We start from the raw sequence: 17215 nt of genomic DNA on the forward strand, positions 1-17215 counted from the left end.
CACTTGGGGAGGGGGTATGGGCATTGCTAGAGGAGGAGCCATGGACATCACCTACGGAGGTATAGCAGAGGCAGCAGGCGGATGGGGAATGGGAATAGCAGGGCGGGCAGGAGGGTGGAAGCAAGGAGCAGCGGCATCAGGTAGCTGCTCCGTCATGTGGGACATGACGACACACATGTTGTCACACCGCTACATCAACTGGTCCCAGGCGCGGTCCTGCCACTCTTAGTCCCCGCGGACCTTGTGCGCCAGGGTCTCATGGATGTTGCGCAGGACACTGATGTGCTGGCGCATGAGGTCTTCCTGGACCCTGGTGCACCTTCAGGTCCCCCAGGCTGTGGCAGGTAGCTGTGGTGGTGTGGCTCCACCCTCAGTCCTGGCTGGTCCTGCTGTGGAGAACACACAGAGGGAGAGACAGCCCTGCAGACACTGTCCCCGTGGGCGTGCCCTCCCCTGTGAGTAGTAACCAACAGTCCATGGCCGACAGAAGGGGGATGTCCTGAGAACAAGTCCATGTGGGGCCTTCACAGGAGGCCCAGCCTCACAGGGGCCCCGACATGCCCAGAGGACCGTGCTACGCGCTTTCCCCTCCCCCAGCACTCGGACAAGCAGCCATGGGAAGTGTCCAGCCACTGTGGGATCCCCTCATGGGTGGCAGAGGAGCCAGAAGCAGCCTGGGCCTCCCTGGGGGCTGCACACACAGGTGTGGCTCGCCGTGCTGGCTACGTGTGCTCGGTGTGGCACTCCTCGATCTGTGTGGGGTGGTGCCTGCTCCCTTGTGGCTAGCCTGCTTCCAGCCGGGGCGCAGAATCCCACCCATGCTCAGGGGCGTCTTACCGCATCCGGATGCTGCACAGTAACGCTGCAGGTGGTTGCATGTTCACAGACCACAGCAGGACGTCCAGCCCGAGCGTCCCACATGACGCTCCCGCTCTGTCCCATGCTCCCACCTCCCCCGCCCTGTGTGTGTGGCAAAGGGAGACCACTCACCTGAAGATTCCTCCCAGGTGTCCAAGGAGGCTTGGGAGATGTTCTGGCTCACGGACACCAGCTCCAGGGAGAGGGTCACAGTGTCTGTTTCCTCCTCCTCCTCTTCCTCCACCCCTGGCTGGCCCTGGCCCTCCTGCTCCTCCTTTGCGGAGACCTCCAGCAGGGCGATGACAGGGGTTTTCATCCTGAAGTCCATGAGGATGGATGAAGAAGAAGTTTCCCCACCCTCGCCCCCAGGATCTGGTGCAGCTCCTTGTAATACGGGCAGGTGTGAAGTCCTGCCCTGAGCGCGAGCTGTGATCTGTTGCCCAGACTTATCCCTGGCAGAGCTCCTTGACTTTACTCCAGATCTGTTCCAAGGTCCAGGGTGGGTGCTGTGCTCTGCCAGGGACTCAGCCATCCAGACATAAATGTCTGCATTGTGGCACTTGGCCATGGGGTCCTGCAAGGTCTCCTCCTCACCCCACAATTCTGGATTGTATCTCCGGGCCAGACCACGATGGAGCACACCTCTTGGTCCCCATGTGTGGGTCCTCAGACCCCTGGGGCTGCTCCCTGTGAGGGCCAGGAGGGTCTCGGGGGGGGGGGGGGTTGCGACTGCGCCATGGGTCAGCAGGGTTGTGGCAGGGAGACCCATGTGGTCAGGCTGCTGCTCTGAGGCCAGCTTCCTGCCACAAGGCTTGTCCAGGGTGCCTGCAGCTTTAAGAGGTGCCAGAAGACAGGAAATATAGAGTCCTGATTACTTTGTATGGAGTGGCCACCAGGGGGCCTCTATTTCCTGAAGGCCTCTTCTTTAAAAAAAACAAACCCAAATCCCTCCTCTCCATCCATACACACTTTTTTCCGAAAGAGCTCTTTCAGAAAAAGGCTTCTCCTCGTAGAAAGAGGATTACCGACGTCGGAAAAAACCCTCTGTTCTTTTGATTTACTTACGAAAGAACGTGATTGCAGTGTGGAGGTTCTGCAAGTTTTGTCGGAAAAACGGCCATTTTTCTGACAAAACTCTCGTGTAGACATATCCTAACTGAGACTACACGAAAACAACACACCTTGCACATTAAAACCAGCCTCAACAAGCATTGCCTGCTGCCACGGTGCTCTGCAATCCAGTCCTATAGTCAATCAGGGGGGTGTTTTTTCACATCCCTGGGGAGGAGCTATTTCGAATGAGCCGCCGTGGAGTGTCCACGCGACTGCTCTTTCAAAATAGCCATTTCTAAAGAAACATTATTTCTCGTGAAATGTGGGTTCATTATTTCAAAATAAGAATCCCGTTATTTCAAAATAATGTCAAAATAACGAGCTTGCGGTGTGGACACTTTCCTTGTTATTTCGAAATCACGTTGTACAGTAGATGTGCCCACAGCAATCAATATGCAGAGGTTGCTGGGAATATGGTTCCAGACACTTTTTCCTGACTCACGGATGGGGCTGTCAAGCAGGTATTAATTCCTTTCCTGGCCTCCCTGTGTCAGCGGGACAAAATGAGGCACCTTAGGGTATGTCTACACTACCCTCCTAATTCGAACTAGGAGAGTAATGTAGGCATACTGCACTTGCAAATGAAGCCCGGGATTTGAATTTCCCGGGCTTCATTTGCATGAAGCCGGCCGGCGCCATTTTTAAATGCCGGCAGTTCGAACCCCGTGCCTCGTGGCTACACGCGGTACGGAGTAGCTAGTTCGGATTAGGCTTCCTAATCTGAACTAGCTGTACTCCTCGTGGAATCAGGAGTACAGCTAGTTCGTATTAGGAAGCCTAATCCGAACTAGCTACTCCGTGCCGCGTGTAGCCGTGCGGCATGGGGTTCGAACTGCCGGCATTTAAAAATGGCGCCGGCCGGCTTCATGCAAATGAAGCCCGGGAAATTCAAATCCCGGGCTTCATTTGCAAGTGCGGTATGCCTACATTACCCTCCTAGTTCGAATTAGGAGGGTAGTGTAGACATACCCTTAGAGTTTAGCACTTGTTCCCGGAAGGAGCCCTTGTGGATATGTTTATTTACATCTCTCCATTCTCACCCTTTGGTTCCTACTTTTTGGTTTCCATCTCATCAGTGGAGAGTCTGGCAATCATTTCAAGCTTATCTAATAACTCCTCTTTTATTTTAATGGCCAGTCTTTTTCGTGTTTACCACCCGTCACTGCTCAATCTGCCGACTTGACACTCTGTGTGCAGAGATCGCTAGCAGAATAACCACGGCAAAACTTGTCTCTGTGATTTCCAAAGACAAATCTACTCAGTCTCAGGGTGTGTCTAAACTACATGGCCCCATCAATGGAGCCATGTAGATTAGGCTGATCAGCAAAGGGAAATGAAGCCACGATTTAAATAATAGTAGCTTCATTTAAATTTAAATGGCTGCAGTGCTGAGCCAACAAACAGCTGATCAGCTGTGTGTCGGCTCAGCGCGCTAGTCTGGACGCTCCCGCGCCGACCTGAAAGCCCTTTATCGACCTCCCCGTTATGCCTCGTGGGATGAGGTTTACCGGGGAGGTCAATAAAGGGCTTTTATGTCAGCAGGGGAGCATCCAGACTAGCGTGCTGAGCCAACAAACAGCTGATCAGCTGTTTGTCGGCTCAGCGCGGCAGCCATGTAAATTTAAATGAAGCCGCGATTATTTAAATCGCGGTTTCATTTCCCTTTGCCGATCAGCCTAATCTACATGGCTCCGTCGATGGAGCCATATAGTTTAGACATACCTTCAGTGTCCCTGAGATCCAAGAAAAGCCAAGACTGGTTCCGCGCTCCCACCACCCAAGTGATTCCAAGAAAATATCAAAATAAACCCTGTTCCAGGGAGAGATCACTTGGGAATCTACTCCCCTAAGGTAAAGCTTTCCCCATGATGGAGAGATTGTTGCTATGGTAGGGAAGCCAGAACTCCTGGGCTCTGACTGTCATCCTGACACACAGTCTCCTTGTGACCTTGACCAAGTCACATCACCCTGTACCTCTACTCTCCTGGATATGGATGTAATCATAGCATCATAGAATCATAGAGCTGGAAGAGACCTCAGAAGGCCATCAAGTCCGGCCCCCTGCCCAAGGCAGGACCAATCCCAACTCAATCAACCCAGCCAGGGTTTTGTCAAGCCGGGATTTAAGTACCTCTAGGGATGGAGACTCCATCACTTCCCTAGGTAACCCATTCCTGTGCTTCACCACCCTCCTAGTGAAATAGCTTTTCCTAATATCCAACCTGGACCTCTCCCACCACAACTTGAGACCAGTGCTCCTTGTTCTGCCACCTGTCACTACTGTAATGTCTCAGAGGGGGAGGCGTGTGTGTCTGTAACTTTAAAAAACAAGGAGTTATCCTGTGGCACCTTAGGGTACATCTGATTTGTATATTTTCTGCTGATCCGTTTTTGCTGAGGGGTTTTTACTCAAAAACATGCCGGGTGGATATTTCCTTTTTCCTCAGAATACCCTTTGCCCACCAGATCAGTAAACCTCCTTTTTTGGTTCATAAAGATCTGGCGGGAAAAGTGATTTTTGCCCAGAAAGAAAACATCCACACTCCTTTTTTTTTCTGCAAAAACCCTTTGCACAAAACCGGCGTGCATAAATTATGCAAATGAGGTGCAGCGATATGCTAATCCACACCTCCTTTGCATACTCACTGATGGCAAAACCAGCGGTGTAGTCGTAGCCTATGAGTAGTAAGGGAAGTGCGGGGAAGAATGCCCTATTTCGACAGAACTGCTGTGTAGACAACATTTCGACTTACATTATATCATCAGCACAGCTCAGGTTGCATAGCTCACTTTGAGTTGAACCTAGTTGTGTAGACAGTCAAGGCTGGGAACAGGACTTCCATTCCAAACTCCTCACATCAAGACCAAAGCTTGCACCCCCCTGTACTCCAGCCTCCTGCCTCAGCCTGGTGAAAGTGAATGAGGATGGGGAGGGGGTGAGGATGGAGTTTGCAGGGACCAGGCCTCAGAGGAGGGGCTGGGGAGGAAGCAGAGCACCCCAAAACCTTGTCTCTACAGACCTCGGTACAAAAAACGTCCCCCAAATTCCTAATATTCAGACTTTGGGGAATATCCGCTGCCACCACCAAAGTATTCCAAGAAAACCAGGGAAGAGATCCCTTGGGAAACCTCCTCCCTAAAACCTCAAAGGAACCTCAAGCTCTTTTCCCCCAAAAGAGCTTAAAAAGAGAAAAACAAGCTGCACTCTGTGATAGCTGACCGCCTCAGCAGACAGTCGGACAGAGCTTCCAGGACACAAAAATGAACCAATACCGGTTAATTAGAAAAAGAATACAAACTTTTATTATCAAACCAAAACCGCCGTTGCAAGCATCGTTGAGATGGTTAGATGGGAAGAGCCATCAACTGATATACTCAGGCTTAGTCTACACTGCAGGATTTTTGCGCAAGAAGCCTATTGCGGAAGAGCTCTTGTGCAAAAAGCTTCTTGTGCAAAAGTGCGTCCACACCTCAAAGCGCATCGCAAAAGCCGTGTGCTTTTGCGCAAGAGAGCGTCCACACTGCATGGATGCTCTTGCGCAAGAAAGCTCTGATGGCCATTCACAGAATGGCCGTCAGAGCCCCTGTGCTTTTGCCGATGGGGGTGTCTGGCGGGTTGGGGTTTTCTACACACAAAATAGCGTTTCTCTATTTCGAAATAGCACGCTCACACTGAGTGGACGTTGAATCGCATTTAAGGCTGGTTGGAACCAGTTCTGGCAGGGCACCAGGTCAGAAGTTACCTTGTGGCCAGGACGGCCAGCAGGACACCCTGGGAAGGACTGGAGACCCCCAATTTCGAAATAAGTGTCTACACAGCACTTATTTCGAAATAGCAATTCTGAAATTTGCACTATTCCTCATGGAATGAGGTCTACCAATTTCAAAATGAGCACTCCGCTATTTCGAATTAATTTCGAAATAACGGAATGGCAGTGTAGACGCTAGGAAAGTGATTTTAAAATAACAGCTGTTATTTCAAAATAACTTTGCTGTGTAGACAGACCCTAAGAGCATGTCTACACAAAAGGGCAAATGTTGAACTAAGCTACGCAACTTCAACTGGGTAAATTGCATCGCTGAAGTCGAAATAGCGTAATTTGGCTTTTGACGTTGTCTGCACAGCAGGAAGTCGAAGGAAGAGCACTCTTCTTCTGACTTCCCTTACTCCTAGGCTACGTCTAGACTGGCATCATTTTCCGGAAATACTTTTAACGAAAAAGTTTTCCGTTAAAAGCATTTTCGGAAAAGCGCATCTAGATTGGCACGGACGCTTTTCCGCAAAAGCACTTTTTTCGGAAAAGTGTCCATGCCAATCTAGACGCACTTTTCCGCAAAAAAGCCCCGATCGCCATTTTCGCAATCAGGGCTTTTTTGCGGAAAACAAATCTCAGCTGTCTACACTGGCCCTTTTGCACAAAAGATTTGCGCAAAAAGGACTTTTGCCCGAACGGGAGCAGAATAGTATTTCCACAAAAAGCACTGATTTCGTACAGTAGGAAGCCTGTGCTTTTGCAGAAATTCAAGTGGCCAGTGCAGACAGCTGGCAAGTTTTTCCGGAAAAATGGCCGCTTTTGAGGAAAAACTGGCCAGTCTAGACACAGCCCTTGTGAAATGAGGGTAACAGGAGTCGGAGTAAGAAGTCCTCCAGCTTAATATTATTTTGCAGAAAAGGATTGCTGTGTAGACGTGCACTATGTTATTCTGAAATAACGTCATTGTGTAGGTGTACCCTAAGGCGCCACAGGATTCCTTGTTTATATGTGGATCTCTTCCTCATGATTTTACTTTCGTAGGTGTTTGATTCAGGAGTGAATGTTGCTGCCCAGTATAGTGATAATGACAGATGATAATTACTGATGTCTGTTCCATTATCAACAGCCTGTATATCTGGAGAAAGTGCTTGTGTCGCCCTTCAATCATCTTTCCTCGGGTCTGTCTGTCTGCTGTCAAAACAGCCATTCAGGGTATTCCAAGGTGACATTAACCTTGGGAGATGGAGCTATTATTCCAAGTGTTTTCTTCCTATTTTACTAAAATGTTAAATTATACAGAAATGCACAGAGCGGCCAACTCCTCTGAGACTCAATACAAAACAGAACTGTCTCCTCTCCCTTTGGGAGCGTCTCATAGGGTGTGTCTAGACTACATGCCTCCTTCGACGGAGGCATGTAGATTAGCCAGATCGGAAGAGGGAAATGAAGCCGCGATTAAAATAATCGCGGCTTCATTTAAATTTAAATGGCTGCCCCGATCTGCCGATCAGCTGTTTGTCGGCAGATCGGGGGAGTCTGGACGCGATGCCCCGACAAAGAAGCCTTTCTTCATCGACACAGGTAAGCCTCGTGAAACCAGGCTTACCTGTGTCGATGAAGAAAGGCTTCTTTGTCGGGGCATCGCGTCCAGACTCCCCCGATCTGCCGACAAACAGCTGATCGGCAGATCGGGGCAGCCATTTAAATTTAAATGAAGCCGCGATTATTTTAATCGCGGCTTCATTTCCCTCTTCCGATCTGGCTAATCTACATGCCTCCGTCGAAGGAGGCATGTAGTCTAGACACACCCTTAATGGCTGTTTACTCCAGAAGCTGGATAAATAGCCCAGAAGCAAAGCCAGGCAGGTCTCCAGGCTGCTTCCATGCATGATTTTCTGTATTGAGGCTGAGAGCACCGTGAGGGGATCGCCCGGAGCTCTACGGTGAGTGGTGCCCTCTACTCTGTTGGCTCTCGGCATGGTATTGTTCAGCGGGCGCTGGGGTAAGAGATACGTTGGGAAACAGCAATCTTAGGGGGGTTCCCAGGGAAATCACTTGAAACTCAAACCTCCCAGATGGCTGGTTTTTGCCTGACAAAGCCAGTGTAGCCGTGGGCAGTTAGTTCGGACGAGGGGGATTTAAAAATGGAGGCTGGATGGGAAGATGCAAATGAAGCCCGGGATATTTAAATCCCGGGCTTCATTTGCAACTTCGAATGCCTACATTAGCCTCCCTAGTTCGAACTAGAGGGCTAGTGTAGATATACCCTAACATAAGAACGGCCAGACTGGGTCAGACCAAAGATCCATCTAGCCCAGTATCCTGTCTGCCGACAGTGGCCAATGCCAGATGCTCCAGTGGGAGGGATCACAACAGGTAATCCTCACCTACTACCAGACAAAGAGAGGCTAGGGATACCATTCCTACCATCCTGGCTAATATACATTCATGGACCTAACCTTCATGAATCTATCCAATTCTTTTTTGAACCCTGTTAGAGTCCTAGCCTTCACTGCATCCTCTGGCAAGGAGTTCCACAGGTTGACTGTGCACTGAGTGAACAAAAACTTCCTTTGGTTTGTTTTAAACCTGCTGCCTATTAAACTTCCTTTCCACCCTAGCACCACACTGAGAACTCACTATGAGTCAATTCACCATAATCACCCCTCAAACTCTTACTAGGCCCCTGCAGTCTGGGACATTTGAGCTGTAGCCGGGGGATTTAGGCTGTATCCCCAGTTGTGAGATAACTTTTCAAATAACTGTAATAAATGCTCCAGATCAATCGTTATGCTTGTCCTGACCGAATCTTTATAACCCCTCTGCCAATCTTAGGGCCATATGCAAATTTTATCCACAGGGATTTTCTATTTCCTTTCAGATTATTAATGAGCATTAATATTGAATAGCATCAAGGCTAGAACTGATCACTGCAGAAAAGCACTGACTTCCTACTGTAAGAAATCAGTACTTTATGCACCCTCTCCACACCACTCATGCTTTTATAGACCTCTATCATATCCCCCCTCAGTCTCCTCTTTTCTAAGCGGCAGCCATGTAAATTTAAATGAAGCTGCGATCATTTAAATCACGGCTTCATTTGCCTTTGCCAAAAAAACAAATCTATGTGGCTCCGTCGATGGAGCCATGTAGTTTAGATGTACCCTATGGGCATGTCTACACATATGGGCAAAAGTCGAACAAAGCTACGCAACTTCAGCTTGGTCAATTGCGTCACTGAAATCGAAATAGCATAATTAGACTTTTGGCACTGTGTACACAGCAGGAAGTTGATGGAAGAGCACTCTTTCTCTGACTTCCCTTACTCCTTGTGAAATGAGGGTAACAGGAGTCAGAGTAAGAAGTCTCTAGCTCATTATTTGCAATAAAGGCTTGCTGTGTAGACGTGCACTGTGATATTTTGAAATAACGTACGTTAATCCAAAAAAAAAGCCACTGAGTAGGTGTACTCTGAGGATCTGTTCAATGGGTTTTTCCTTTAATAGATGCTTGATCCTTGAGCGAAAGGTGCTGCCCATTGTGGCGATAGTGACAGAGGACAATTACTAAGCTCTGTTCCATGTTCAACAACCTGCACATCTGGAGAAAATGCTTGTGTCTTCCTTCAATCATCTTTCTCCTGGTCTTCCGCCCACTGTCCAAACACCCATTCAAGGTATTCCAAGGTTACATTACCCTCAGGAGAATGACATTTATTCCAAGTGTTTTCTCCCTAATCCACTGAAATTTGTAATTATACACAAATCCTCAGAGCAGCCAACTCCTCTGTGACTCAATACAAAGTAAAAGTGTCTCGTCTCCCTCTGGGAGCGTCTCTTAATGACTATTTACTCCAGAAGCTGAATAAATAGCCCAGAAGCTCAGACAGACTGGTCTCTGCCCTGCTGCCATGCCGAGGCTGCTGCTCCGTGACAGGCTGAGAGCACCGTGAGGGGATCGGCCGGAGCTGTACAGTGAGTGGTGCACGCCGCTCTGTCGGCTCTCGGCGTAGGGTTGTTCGTCAGGTGCTGGGGTAAGAGATATGTGGGTAACGGCGACCCGAAGGGGGTTCCCAGGGCAGTCCTTTGAATCTCAAAACTCCCAGGTATCTGTTTCTTGCCTGACAAAGCCAGTAAAACGGGAATGTGGTAGGACTATCAGTCTGGGGCCTTTCTGCTCTGCGCAGCCAAGAAACATCTCAAGGTTCTTGCCACAGGAGACAAGTTTGCTCCAATATCCCTGGCCAAACTCTTCCTCTTTTCCGTGCACCCTCCCCTCTAGCTGATGGTTTCCAGCCTGGAGGTGGCTATGTTTCACAGGCACAGTGGATGTCTCAGGGTGAAAGGTGTCAGTAGATGCATAATAGAAACCCATGTTCTGAGGCTGTGTCTGTACTTTGCTCAGGACCCAGCAAGTAGAAACAGAGGAGAAATTCAGTAAAGACTTCAGGAGCCAGCTGTGTGTTCACGCTCACGGACTGTTGCATTCTCGTGTTGCAGGGCTGTTCATGGAGATGTCAGTGTGGCGGGCTGGTACCTCACTTTCTTTTAATTGTCTGGCAGGGTCTTTGCACACCAGGTCTTAAACACCTCTAGTGATGGGTTCTAGGGAACCCATCCCGGTGCTTCCCCACCCTCCTAGTCAAATAAGTTTTCCTAATGTCCAACCTAGACCTCCCCAATGGCAACATGAAACCATTGCTCCTCCTTCTGCCATCTGCCACCACTGAGAACAGCCTCTCTCCAGCATCTTTGGAACCCCCCTTCACAAAGCTGAAGGCTGCTTTCAAATTGCCCCTCACTCTTCTCTTCTGCAGACCAAACAAACCCAAATCCCTCAGCATCTCCTCATAGATCATGTGCTTCACTCCCTGATCATTTTGCTTGCCCTCTGTTTGACTTTCCCCAGCAAAATGCAGGACAATGTAGCACTTTAAAGACTAACAAGATGGTTTATTAGATGATGAGTTTTCGTGGGCCAGACCCACTTCCTCAGATCAAATAGTGGAAGAAAATAGTCACAACCATATATACCAAAGGATACAATTAAAAAAAATGAACACATATGAAAAGGACAAATCACATTTCAGAACAGGAAGAGGATGCAGGGGCGAGGGGAAAGGAAGGAAGGTAAGTGTCTGTGAATTTACCTTCCTTCCTCCCCCCCCCCCTGCATCCCCCTCCTGTTCTGAAATGTGATTTGTCCTTTTCATATGTGTTCATTTTTTTTAATTGTGTCCTTTGGTATATATGGTTGTGACTATTTTCTTCCACTATTTGATCTGAGGAAGTGGGTCTGGCCCACGAAAGCTCATCATCTAATAAACCATCTTGTTAGTCTTTAAAGTGCTACATAGTCCTGCATTTTGCTTCAGCTACCCCAGACTAACACGGTGACATTTCTATCACCGACTTTCTCCAGTGTGTCCACATCCTTTCTGTAGTGGGGGGTGCAGAACTGGAGGCAATACTCCAGATGTGGCCTCACCAGAGCCGAATAAAGGGGAATAATCACTTCTCCAGATCTGCTGGCAACGCTCCTCCTAATGCACCTCAATATGTCATTAGGCTGCATGGCTGCAAGGGCGCCCTGCTGGCTCATATCCAGCTTCTCATCCACTGTCATCCCCAGGACCTTTTCTGCTGAACTTCTACCTGGTCAGTCGGTCCTCAGCTTGTAACAATGCCTAGGATTCTTCTGTCTCAAGTTCAGGACTCTGCACTTGTCTTGATTACCTCACCAGATTTCTTTTGGTCCAATTCTCCACTTTGTCTAGGTCATTCTGGACCCTATCCCTGCCCTCCAACGTATCTACCTCTCCCCCTAGCTTAGTGTCATCTGCAAACTTCCTGGGTGCAATCCAGTCCCTCCTCCAAATCAGTGATGGAGCTGTTGAACAAAACTGACCTTTGAGGCACCCTGCTTGAAACTGACCACCAGCCAAACATCGAGCCGTTGATCACTACCCAACAATGTAGGAGATTATGTCAAAAGCTTTGCTAAATCAAGGTATATCACATCCACTGACTTCCCCGTGTCCACAGAACCAGTTACCTCTTTTTGACTGCTAAGGATTGAGAACTATTTCATCACATCATGTGCACCTCAGACTACCAGCTTGATAAAGATCCGGCTGGGATGATAGACCTGGGGTTTGTCCTGCTTTGGGCATGGGGCTGGACTCAGTGACTCCTCAGATCATAGAATCATAGGACTGGAAGGGACCTCAAGAGATCATCGAGTCCAGCCCCCCGGCCTCAAGGCAGGACCAAGCTCCTGCTCTCTCTTCCAGTCCTAGGATTCTAAGATTCTATGAAACTGATTCTTTCCAAATCCGCAATGTATCAATTTTTTAACAGCTTCCCGTTTTCTGAAACATGAGTACATAAGAACATAAGAACGGCCGTACTGGGTCAGACCAAAGGTCCTTCTAGCCCAGTATCTTGTCTACTGACAGTGGCCAGCACCAGGTGCCCCAGAGAGGGTGGACTGAAGACAATGATCAAGCGATTTGTCTCCTGCCATCTCTCTCCAGCCTCTGAAAAACAGAGGCCAAGGACACCATTTTAACCCCTGGCTAATAGCCTTTTATGGACCTAACCTCCATGAAATTATCTAGCTTCTCTTTAAACTCTATTATAGTCCTAGCCTTCACAGCCTCCTCTGGCAAGGAGTTCCACAGGTTGACTACACGCTGTGTGAAGAAGAACTTTCTTTTATTCGTTTTAAACCTGCTACCCATTAAGAGTAATCTTCTTTTCTCTCTCTACGAATGAGTCTAAAATATTTTTACGATTTATTTTGTCCTTAATATATTTAATAACATACATTTTGTGATCCTTAACCCTGCCAAGCATGGGACTATCCCTAGTGTTTTTCATGTCACTTATCTATAACTTCCAATAGGCATAGCTTACTCTCTGATTTCTTTCCATCCCCATTGTCACATCTATTGCTTTTCCTCCCTTTAGTGCTGCCTTCACTTTGCCACTGAACTAGATGTTTAGCCAAACGTGAGTGTTTCCTTTATTGTGGAACTGAGAATTTCTAGCAATCTGATTAACTCTCCTGAAAGAATGCCCAATTTTTATTCACATTTCCCTATCTAAATTTTCCTCTCTGTCAGTTTTGTTGATAATTTACCACAGCTTTGAGGGAATTGCCCTTCTGAAGCACTAACACTTTGCAGGTACTGCCGGTAGGAAACTGTTCTGTGATTGTCCATTTGAATACAGTCAGGTCTATTCTTTTATTTTCTTATCCTTCCTCTACCCCCTTCTTTGTCGCCTCTCGACTAAACGCTCCCAGACATTTCAGTCTGTCTGCAGTAGGGAACCTCCCCCATTCCAAGAACCTCTGCAAACAATTTCTCTATTTCTGCTCAGACCTTTGAAAAGTTTTAATGATCCAAGCATGTGTCCTGGCAAAGGGTTGATTTGAACAACCAGACACTTGGGACTTTCTTCACAGCATCAACTTTCCAGCCTGGGGCAGGTTGCGAAATTTCCGTCACTGGAGGGCTGTGTCTTCACTGGGCCACTTATTCCGGAAAATCAGCCGCTTTTCCGGAATTAGCTGCGAGCTGTCTACACTACGCCTTGAATTTCCGGAAAAGCAACGACGCTCTACTTTACAAAATCAGCCGCTATTCTGGAAAAACTATTCTGCTCCCGCTCGGGCATAAGTCCGTATTCCGGAACACTGTTCCGGAAAAGGGCCAGTGTAGACAGCCCAGTAGTCTTTTCCGGAAAAAAGCCCCGATCGCGAAAATGACGCTCGGGGCTCTTTTCCAGAAAAGCGCGTCTACATTGGCCACGGACGCTTTTCCGGAAAAAGGGCTATTCCGGAAAAGCAGCCTGCCAATGTAGACACTCCTTTTCCGGAAATACTTATAACGAAAACTATTCTGTTTTAAGCATTTCCGGAAATTCATGCCAGTGTAGACACAGCTGAGGTGTTTAAGAGCAGGTTACAGAGACACCTGTCAGGGATGGTCTAGACAGTGCCTGGTCCTGCAGTGAGGGTAGGGGGCAGGACTCAATGACCTCTAGAGGTCCCTTCTAGCTCTAGGATTCTAGGACTGTAAGATTGGTTGCTTTAAGGGTCAATGAGGGATAACCAGACTCCACAGTCTTGTTTCTACCTGAGGCCTATTATGGTTTTTGAAGCTGAGATGTGCAGGAATTACAGATGCACACGACACCATCAAATATGGATTCGGCATTAATAGGGTCAATGGTTCATATTCAATAATGATGATGTCATTTTTCAGTGGGTGAAGATAGACCAATCTCCTTTTCCCATAAAAAAACTTCCATTAGTGCATGTGTGGAGAAATCCCTGTGATATTATACTTTGTATTAAGATCTTGTCCTTTTAGATCTATCTTGAAGAGTTCTTATAGAATCTCTGTAACATTTCTCCTAGAACTTTGTATTAAGATATATAGATCTTGTAAGAAAAAATGTCTTTTGAGCTCTCCCCTTTCCTTGATTTCATTGAGTCCTTGATTTCCTAGGAATTATTAGGAAAGGAATAGAAAATAAGACCCAGAATATTTTACTGCCCCTGTATAAAACTATGGTATGCCCACATCTTGAATACTGTGTACAGATGTGGTCTCCTCACCTCAAAAAAGATATTTTGGCCTTGGAAAGGGTTCAGAAAAGGGCAACTAAAATGATTAGGGGTTTGGAACGGGTCCCATATGAGGAGAGGTTAAAACGACTGGGACTTTTCAGTTTAGAAAAGAGGAGACTGAGGGGGGATATGATAGAGGTATGTAAAATCATGAGTGGTGTGGAGAGGGCAGATAAAGAAAAGTTATTTATTAGTTCCCTAAATAGAAGAACCAGAGGACACCAAATAAAATTAATGGGTAGCAGGTTTAAAACTAATAAAAGAAAGTTCTTCTTCACACAGCGTGTAGTCAACCTGTGGAACTCCTTGCCAGAGGAGGCTGTGAAGGCTAGGACTATAATAGAGTTTAAAGAGAAGCTAGATAATTTCATGGAGGTTAGGTCCATAAATGGCTATTAGCCAGGGGATAAAATGGTGTCCCTGGCCTCTGTTTGTCAGAGGCTGGAGAGGGATGGCAGGAGACAAATTGATTGATCATTGTCTTCGGTCCACCCTCTCTGGGGCACCTGGTGCTGGCCACTGTTGGCAGACAGGATACTGGGCTAGATGGACCTTTGGTCTGACCCAGTACGGCCGTTCTTATGTTCTCATGTTCTTATGATTGCCCTGTTGAAATGAATGAGGTGTGAATAGAGACTGAAAGGGGAGCACCTCCAGCAACAGTTACCAGGGTGGAGAAGGTCTGGGAGCCAGATCCAAGACAATACCTGCAAAGTGAGCTCATTAAGAAGACTGGACATACAGATGCCTTGGGAGTCAACTAGCAAGTGCTTGCCCTTGGAAGAACTCTCTTTGAAGCAGCATTAAGAAAGGCGAGGTGATGACTAATTGGCTGCACGAGAGGGATAAATAGGAGGCATCTTGCAGAGGGACCCCGGGTTTTCGTCTTGTCAACATGGGAGCATCGATACGGATCAGCAGAAGCCCGGCTCCACCCTTCCACCATCTAACTCACCTGGCCAGTGCAGTTAGGGGGAACAACTTTTGGTAACAACAAAACAGAGTGTGCTTGTGTGTATGTGAGAGTGCATGAGTGTGATGTGTCATATGCATATGATAAGTATTGATTATTCTATGTGTGTTCAATAAATGTGGCGTGTTGCCTTATCCCCCTGAAAAAGATCCCGAGTACTTCTTTTAAGTACAACACATGTAGAGTCTCATACTAACATTGTTTCTCCATCCAGGCATGTCTGCATTCTTACTGCGACCATCACCATAGATCCAAGGTACGCATAGGAAGTCAGAGGAATATATGGTACATTCCGGAGACACCGTTCTGCTTCACAGTTGGATACCCTCTCTCCTGCTCCATGTCAAATTCCAGCACAACCCACTTCACCAACCCCCTCACCTTCATCCTGATGGGCATTCCTAGCCTGGAGACAGCCCATGCCTGGATCTCCATCCCCTTCTGCACCACTTATGTAATAGCCATCTTGGGAAACTTTATCATCCTTTTCATTGTGAAGAGGGAGCCAAAACTCCATGAGCCCATGTATTATTTCCTCTGCATGTTGGCCGTCACTGACCTGGTCCTGTCTACGTCCATCTTGCCCAAAATGTTGGCAATCTTCTGGTTCAATTCCAAGGAGATCCTTTTCAATGCCTGCCTCATGCAGATGTACTTCATTCACTGCTTTACCGTGATAGAGTCAGGACTCTTTTCGGCCATGGCTCTGGATCGTTACGTGGCCATCTGCCATCCGCTGAGACATTCGACCATCCTGTCGATCCCTGTGGTGGCCAAGATCGGTTTGGCAGTGATGCTGCGCGGCTGCACAGTCACGCTGCCGTATCCCTTCCTGGCAAGAAGGTTGCCGTACTGCCAAACCAACATCATCCCCCACTCCTACTGCGAGCACATCGCTGTGGCGAAACTGGCCTGTGCGGACATACGTGTCAATAACTACTATGGTCTGTTTGTGGTCTTCGCTATGATGGGTGTGGATATCATTTTCATCACTGTGTCCTATGTTCTTATCCTCAGGGCCATCTTCAGTCTCCCCACAAAGGCCGCCCGGCTCAAGACTTTTGAGACTTGTGGTTCCCACCTGTGTGCCATTTTATCCTTTTACATCCCTTCTCTTTTCTCCTTTCTCGCACACCGCTTTGGCCACAATGTGCCCCTCAGCTTCCACATTCTCCTTGCCAACGTGTACCTCCTGGTGCCTCCTATGCTGAACCCCATCATCTACGGGGTGAAGACCAAACAGATCCGGGACAGGCTGCTCCGTCTCCTCATTCATAAAGGGACTTAAAGGTTTCTCTTGGTGCTTTGCACCTCAGAACAATCATTCTGTAGAGCTGGCCAGTGACGTGGTGCCAGGTACGTTTTCCTGGATCCCTGACTGGGATGTCACATAAACATCATGTCATTTCCTGAGCTTACTGGTCTGTGTCACATGAGAAACAGGGTAATCTTTGTGCAGAGAACTCTTTAACTCAAAGGGTTAGAATCATAGAACCCCAGACTTGAAAGAGACCTCAGGAGTCCTCAAGTCCAACCCCCTGCACAAAGCAGGATCAACCCAACTCAATCATCCCATCCAGGGCTTGGTCAAACAGCAACCTAAAACCCTCCAGGAATGGAGATTCCACCCCCTCCCTAGGGAACCCATCCCTGTGCTTCCCCACCCTCCTAGGGAAATAGTTTTTCCTAATAGCCAAGGGTACGTCTACACCAGCTCATTAGTTCAAGCTAGGTAGGATAACGAGGGCAAGCAGAGTTGCAAATGAAGCCTGTGATTTAATTATCCCGGGCTTCATTTGCATGTTCCCGGGCACCGCCATTTTAAAATCCCCCTTAGTCCCAACCCTGTTCCCGTGGCTACACGCGGCACGGAAAA

General features: G+C 47.9%; 1 protein-coding gene across 1 annotated transcript; it reads left to right on the top strand.

Annotated features, from left to right (window-relative positions):
• Positions 1-15679: 15679 nt before the first annotated feature.
• LOC102455009 (olfactory receptor 52R1-like) lies at positions 15680-16627 on the top strand. Its single transcript, XM_075923079.2, has one exon. The coding sequence runs from the start codon at positions 15680-15682 to the stop codon at positions 16625-16627; it is 948 nt and encodes a 315-aa protein (XP_075779194.2).
• The last annotated feature ends 588 nt before the right edge of the window (positions 16628-17215 follow it).

Source organism: Pelodiscus sinensis, chromosome 1 (genome assembly GCF_052426305.1).
Source record: "Pelodiscus sinensis isolate ZL-2025 chromosome 1, ASM5242630v1, whole genome shotgun sequence".
NCBI classification, from domain to species: domain Eukaryota; kingdom Metazoa; phylum Chordata; order Testudines; family Trionychidae; genus Pelodiscus; species Pelodiscus sinensis.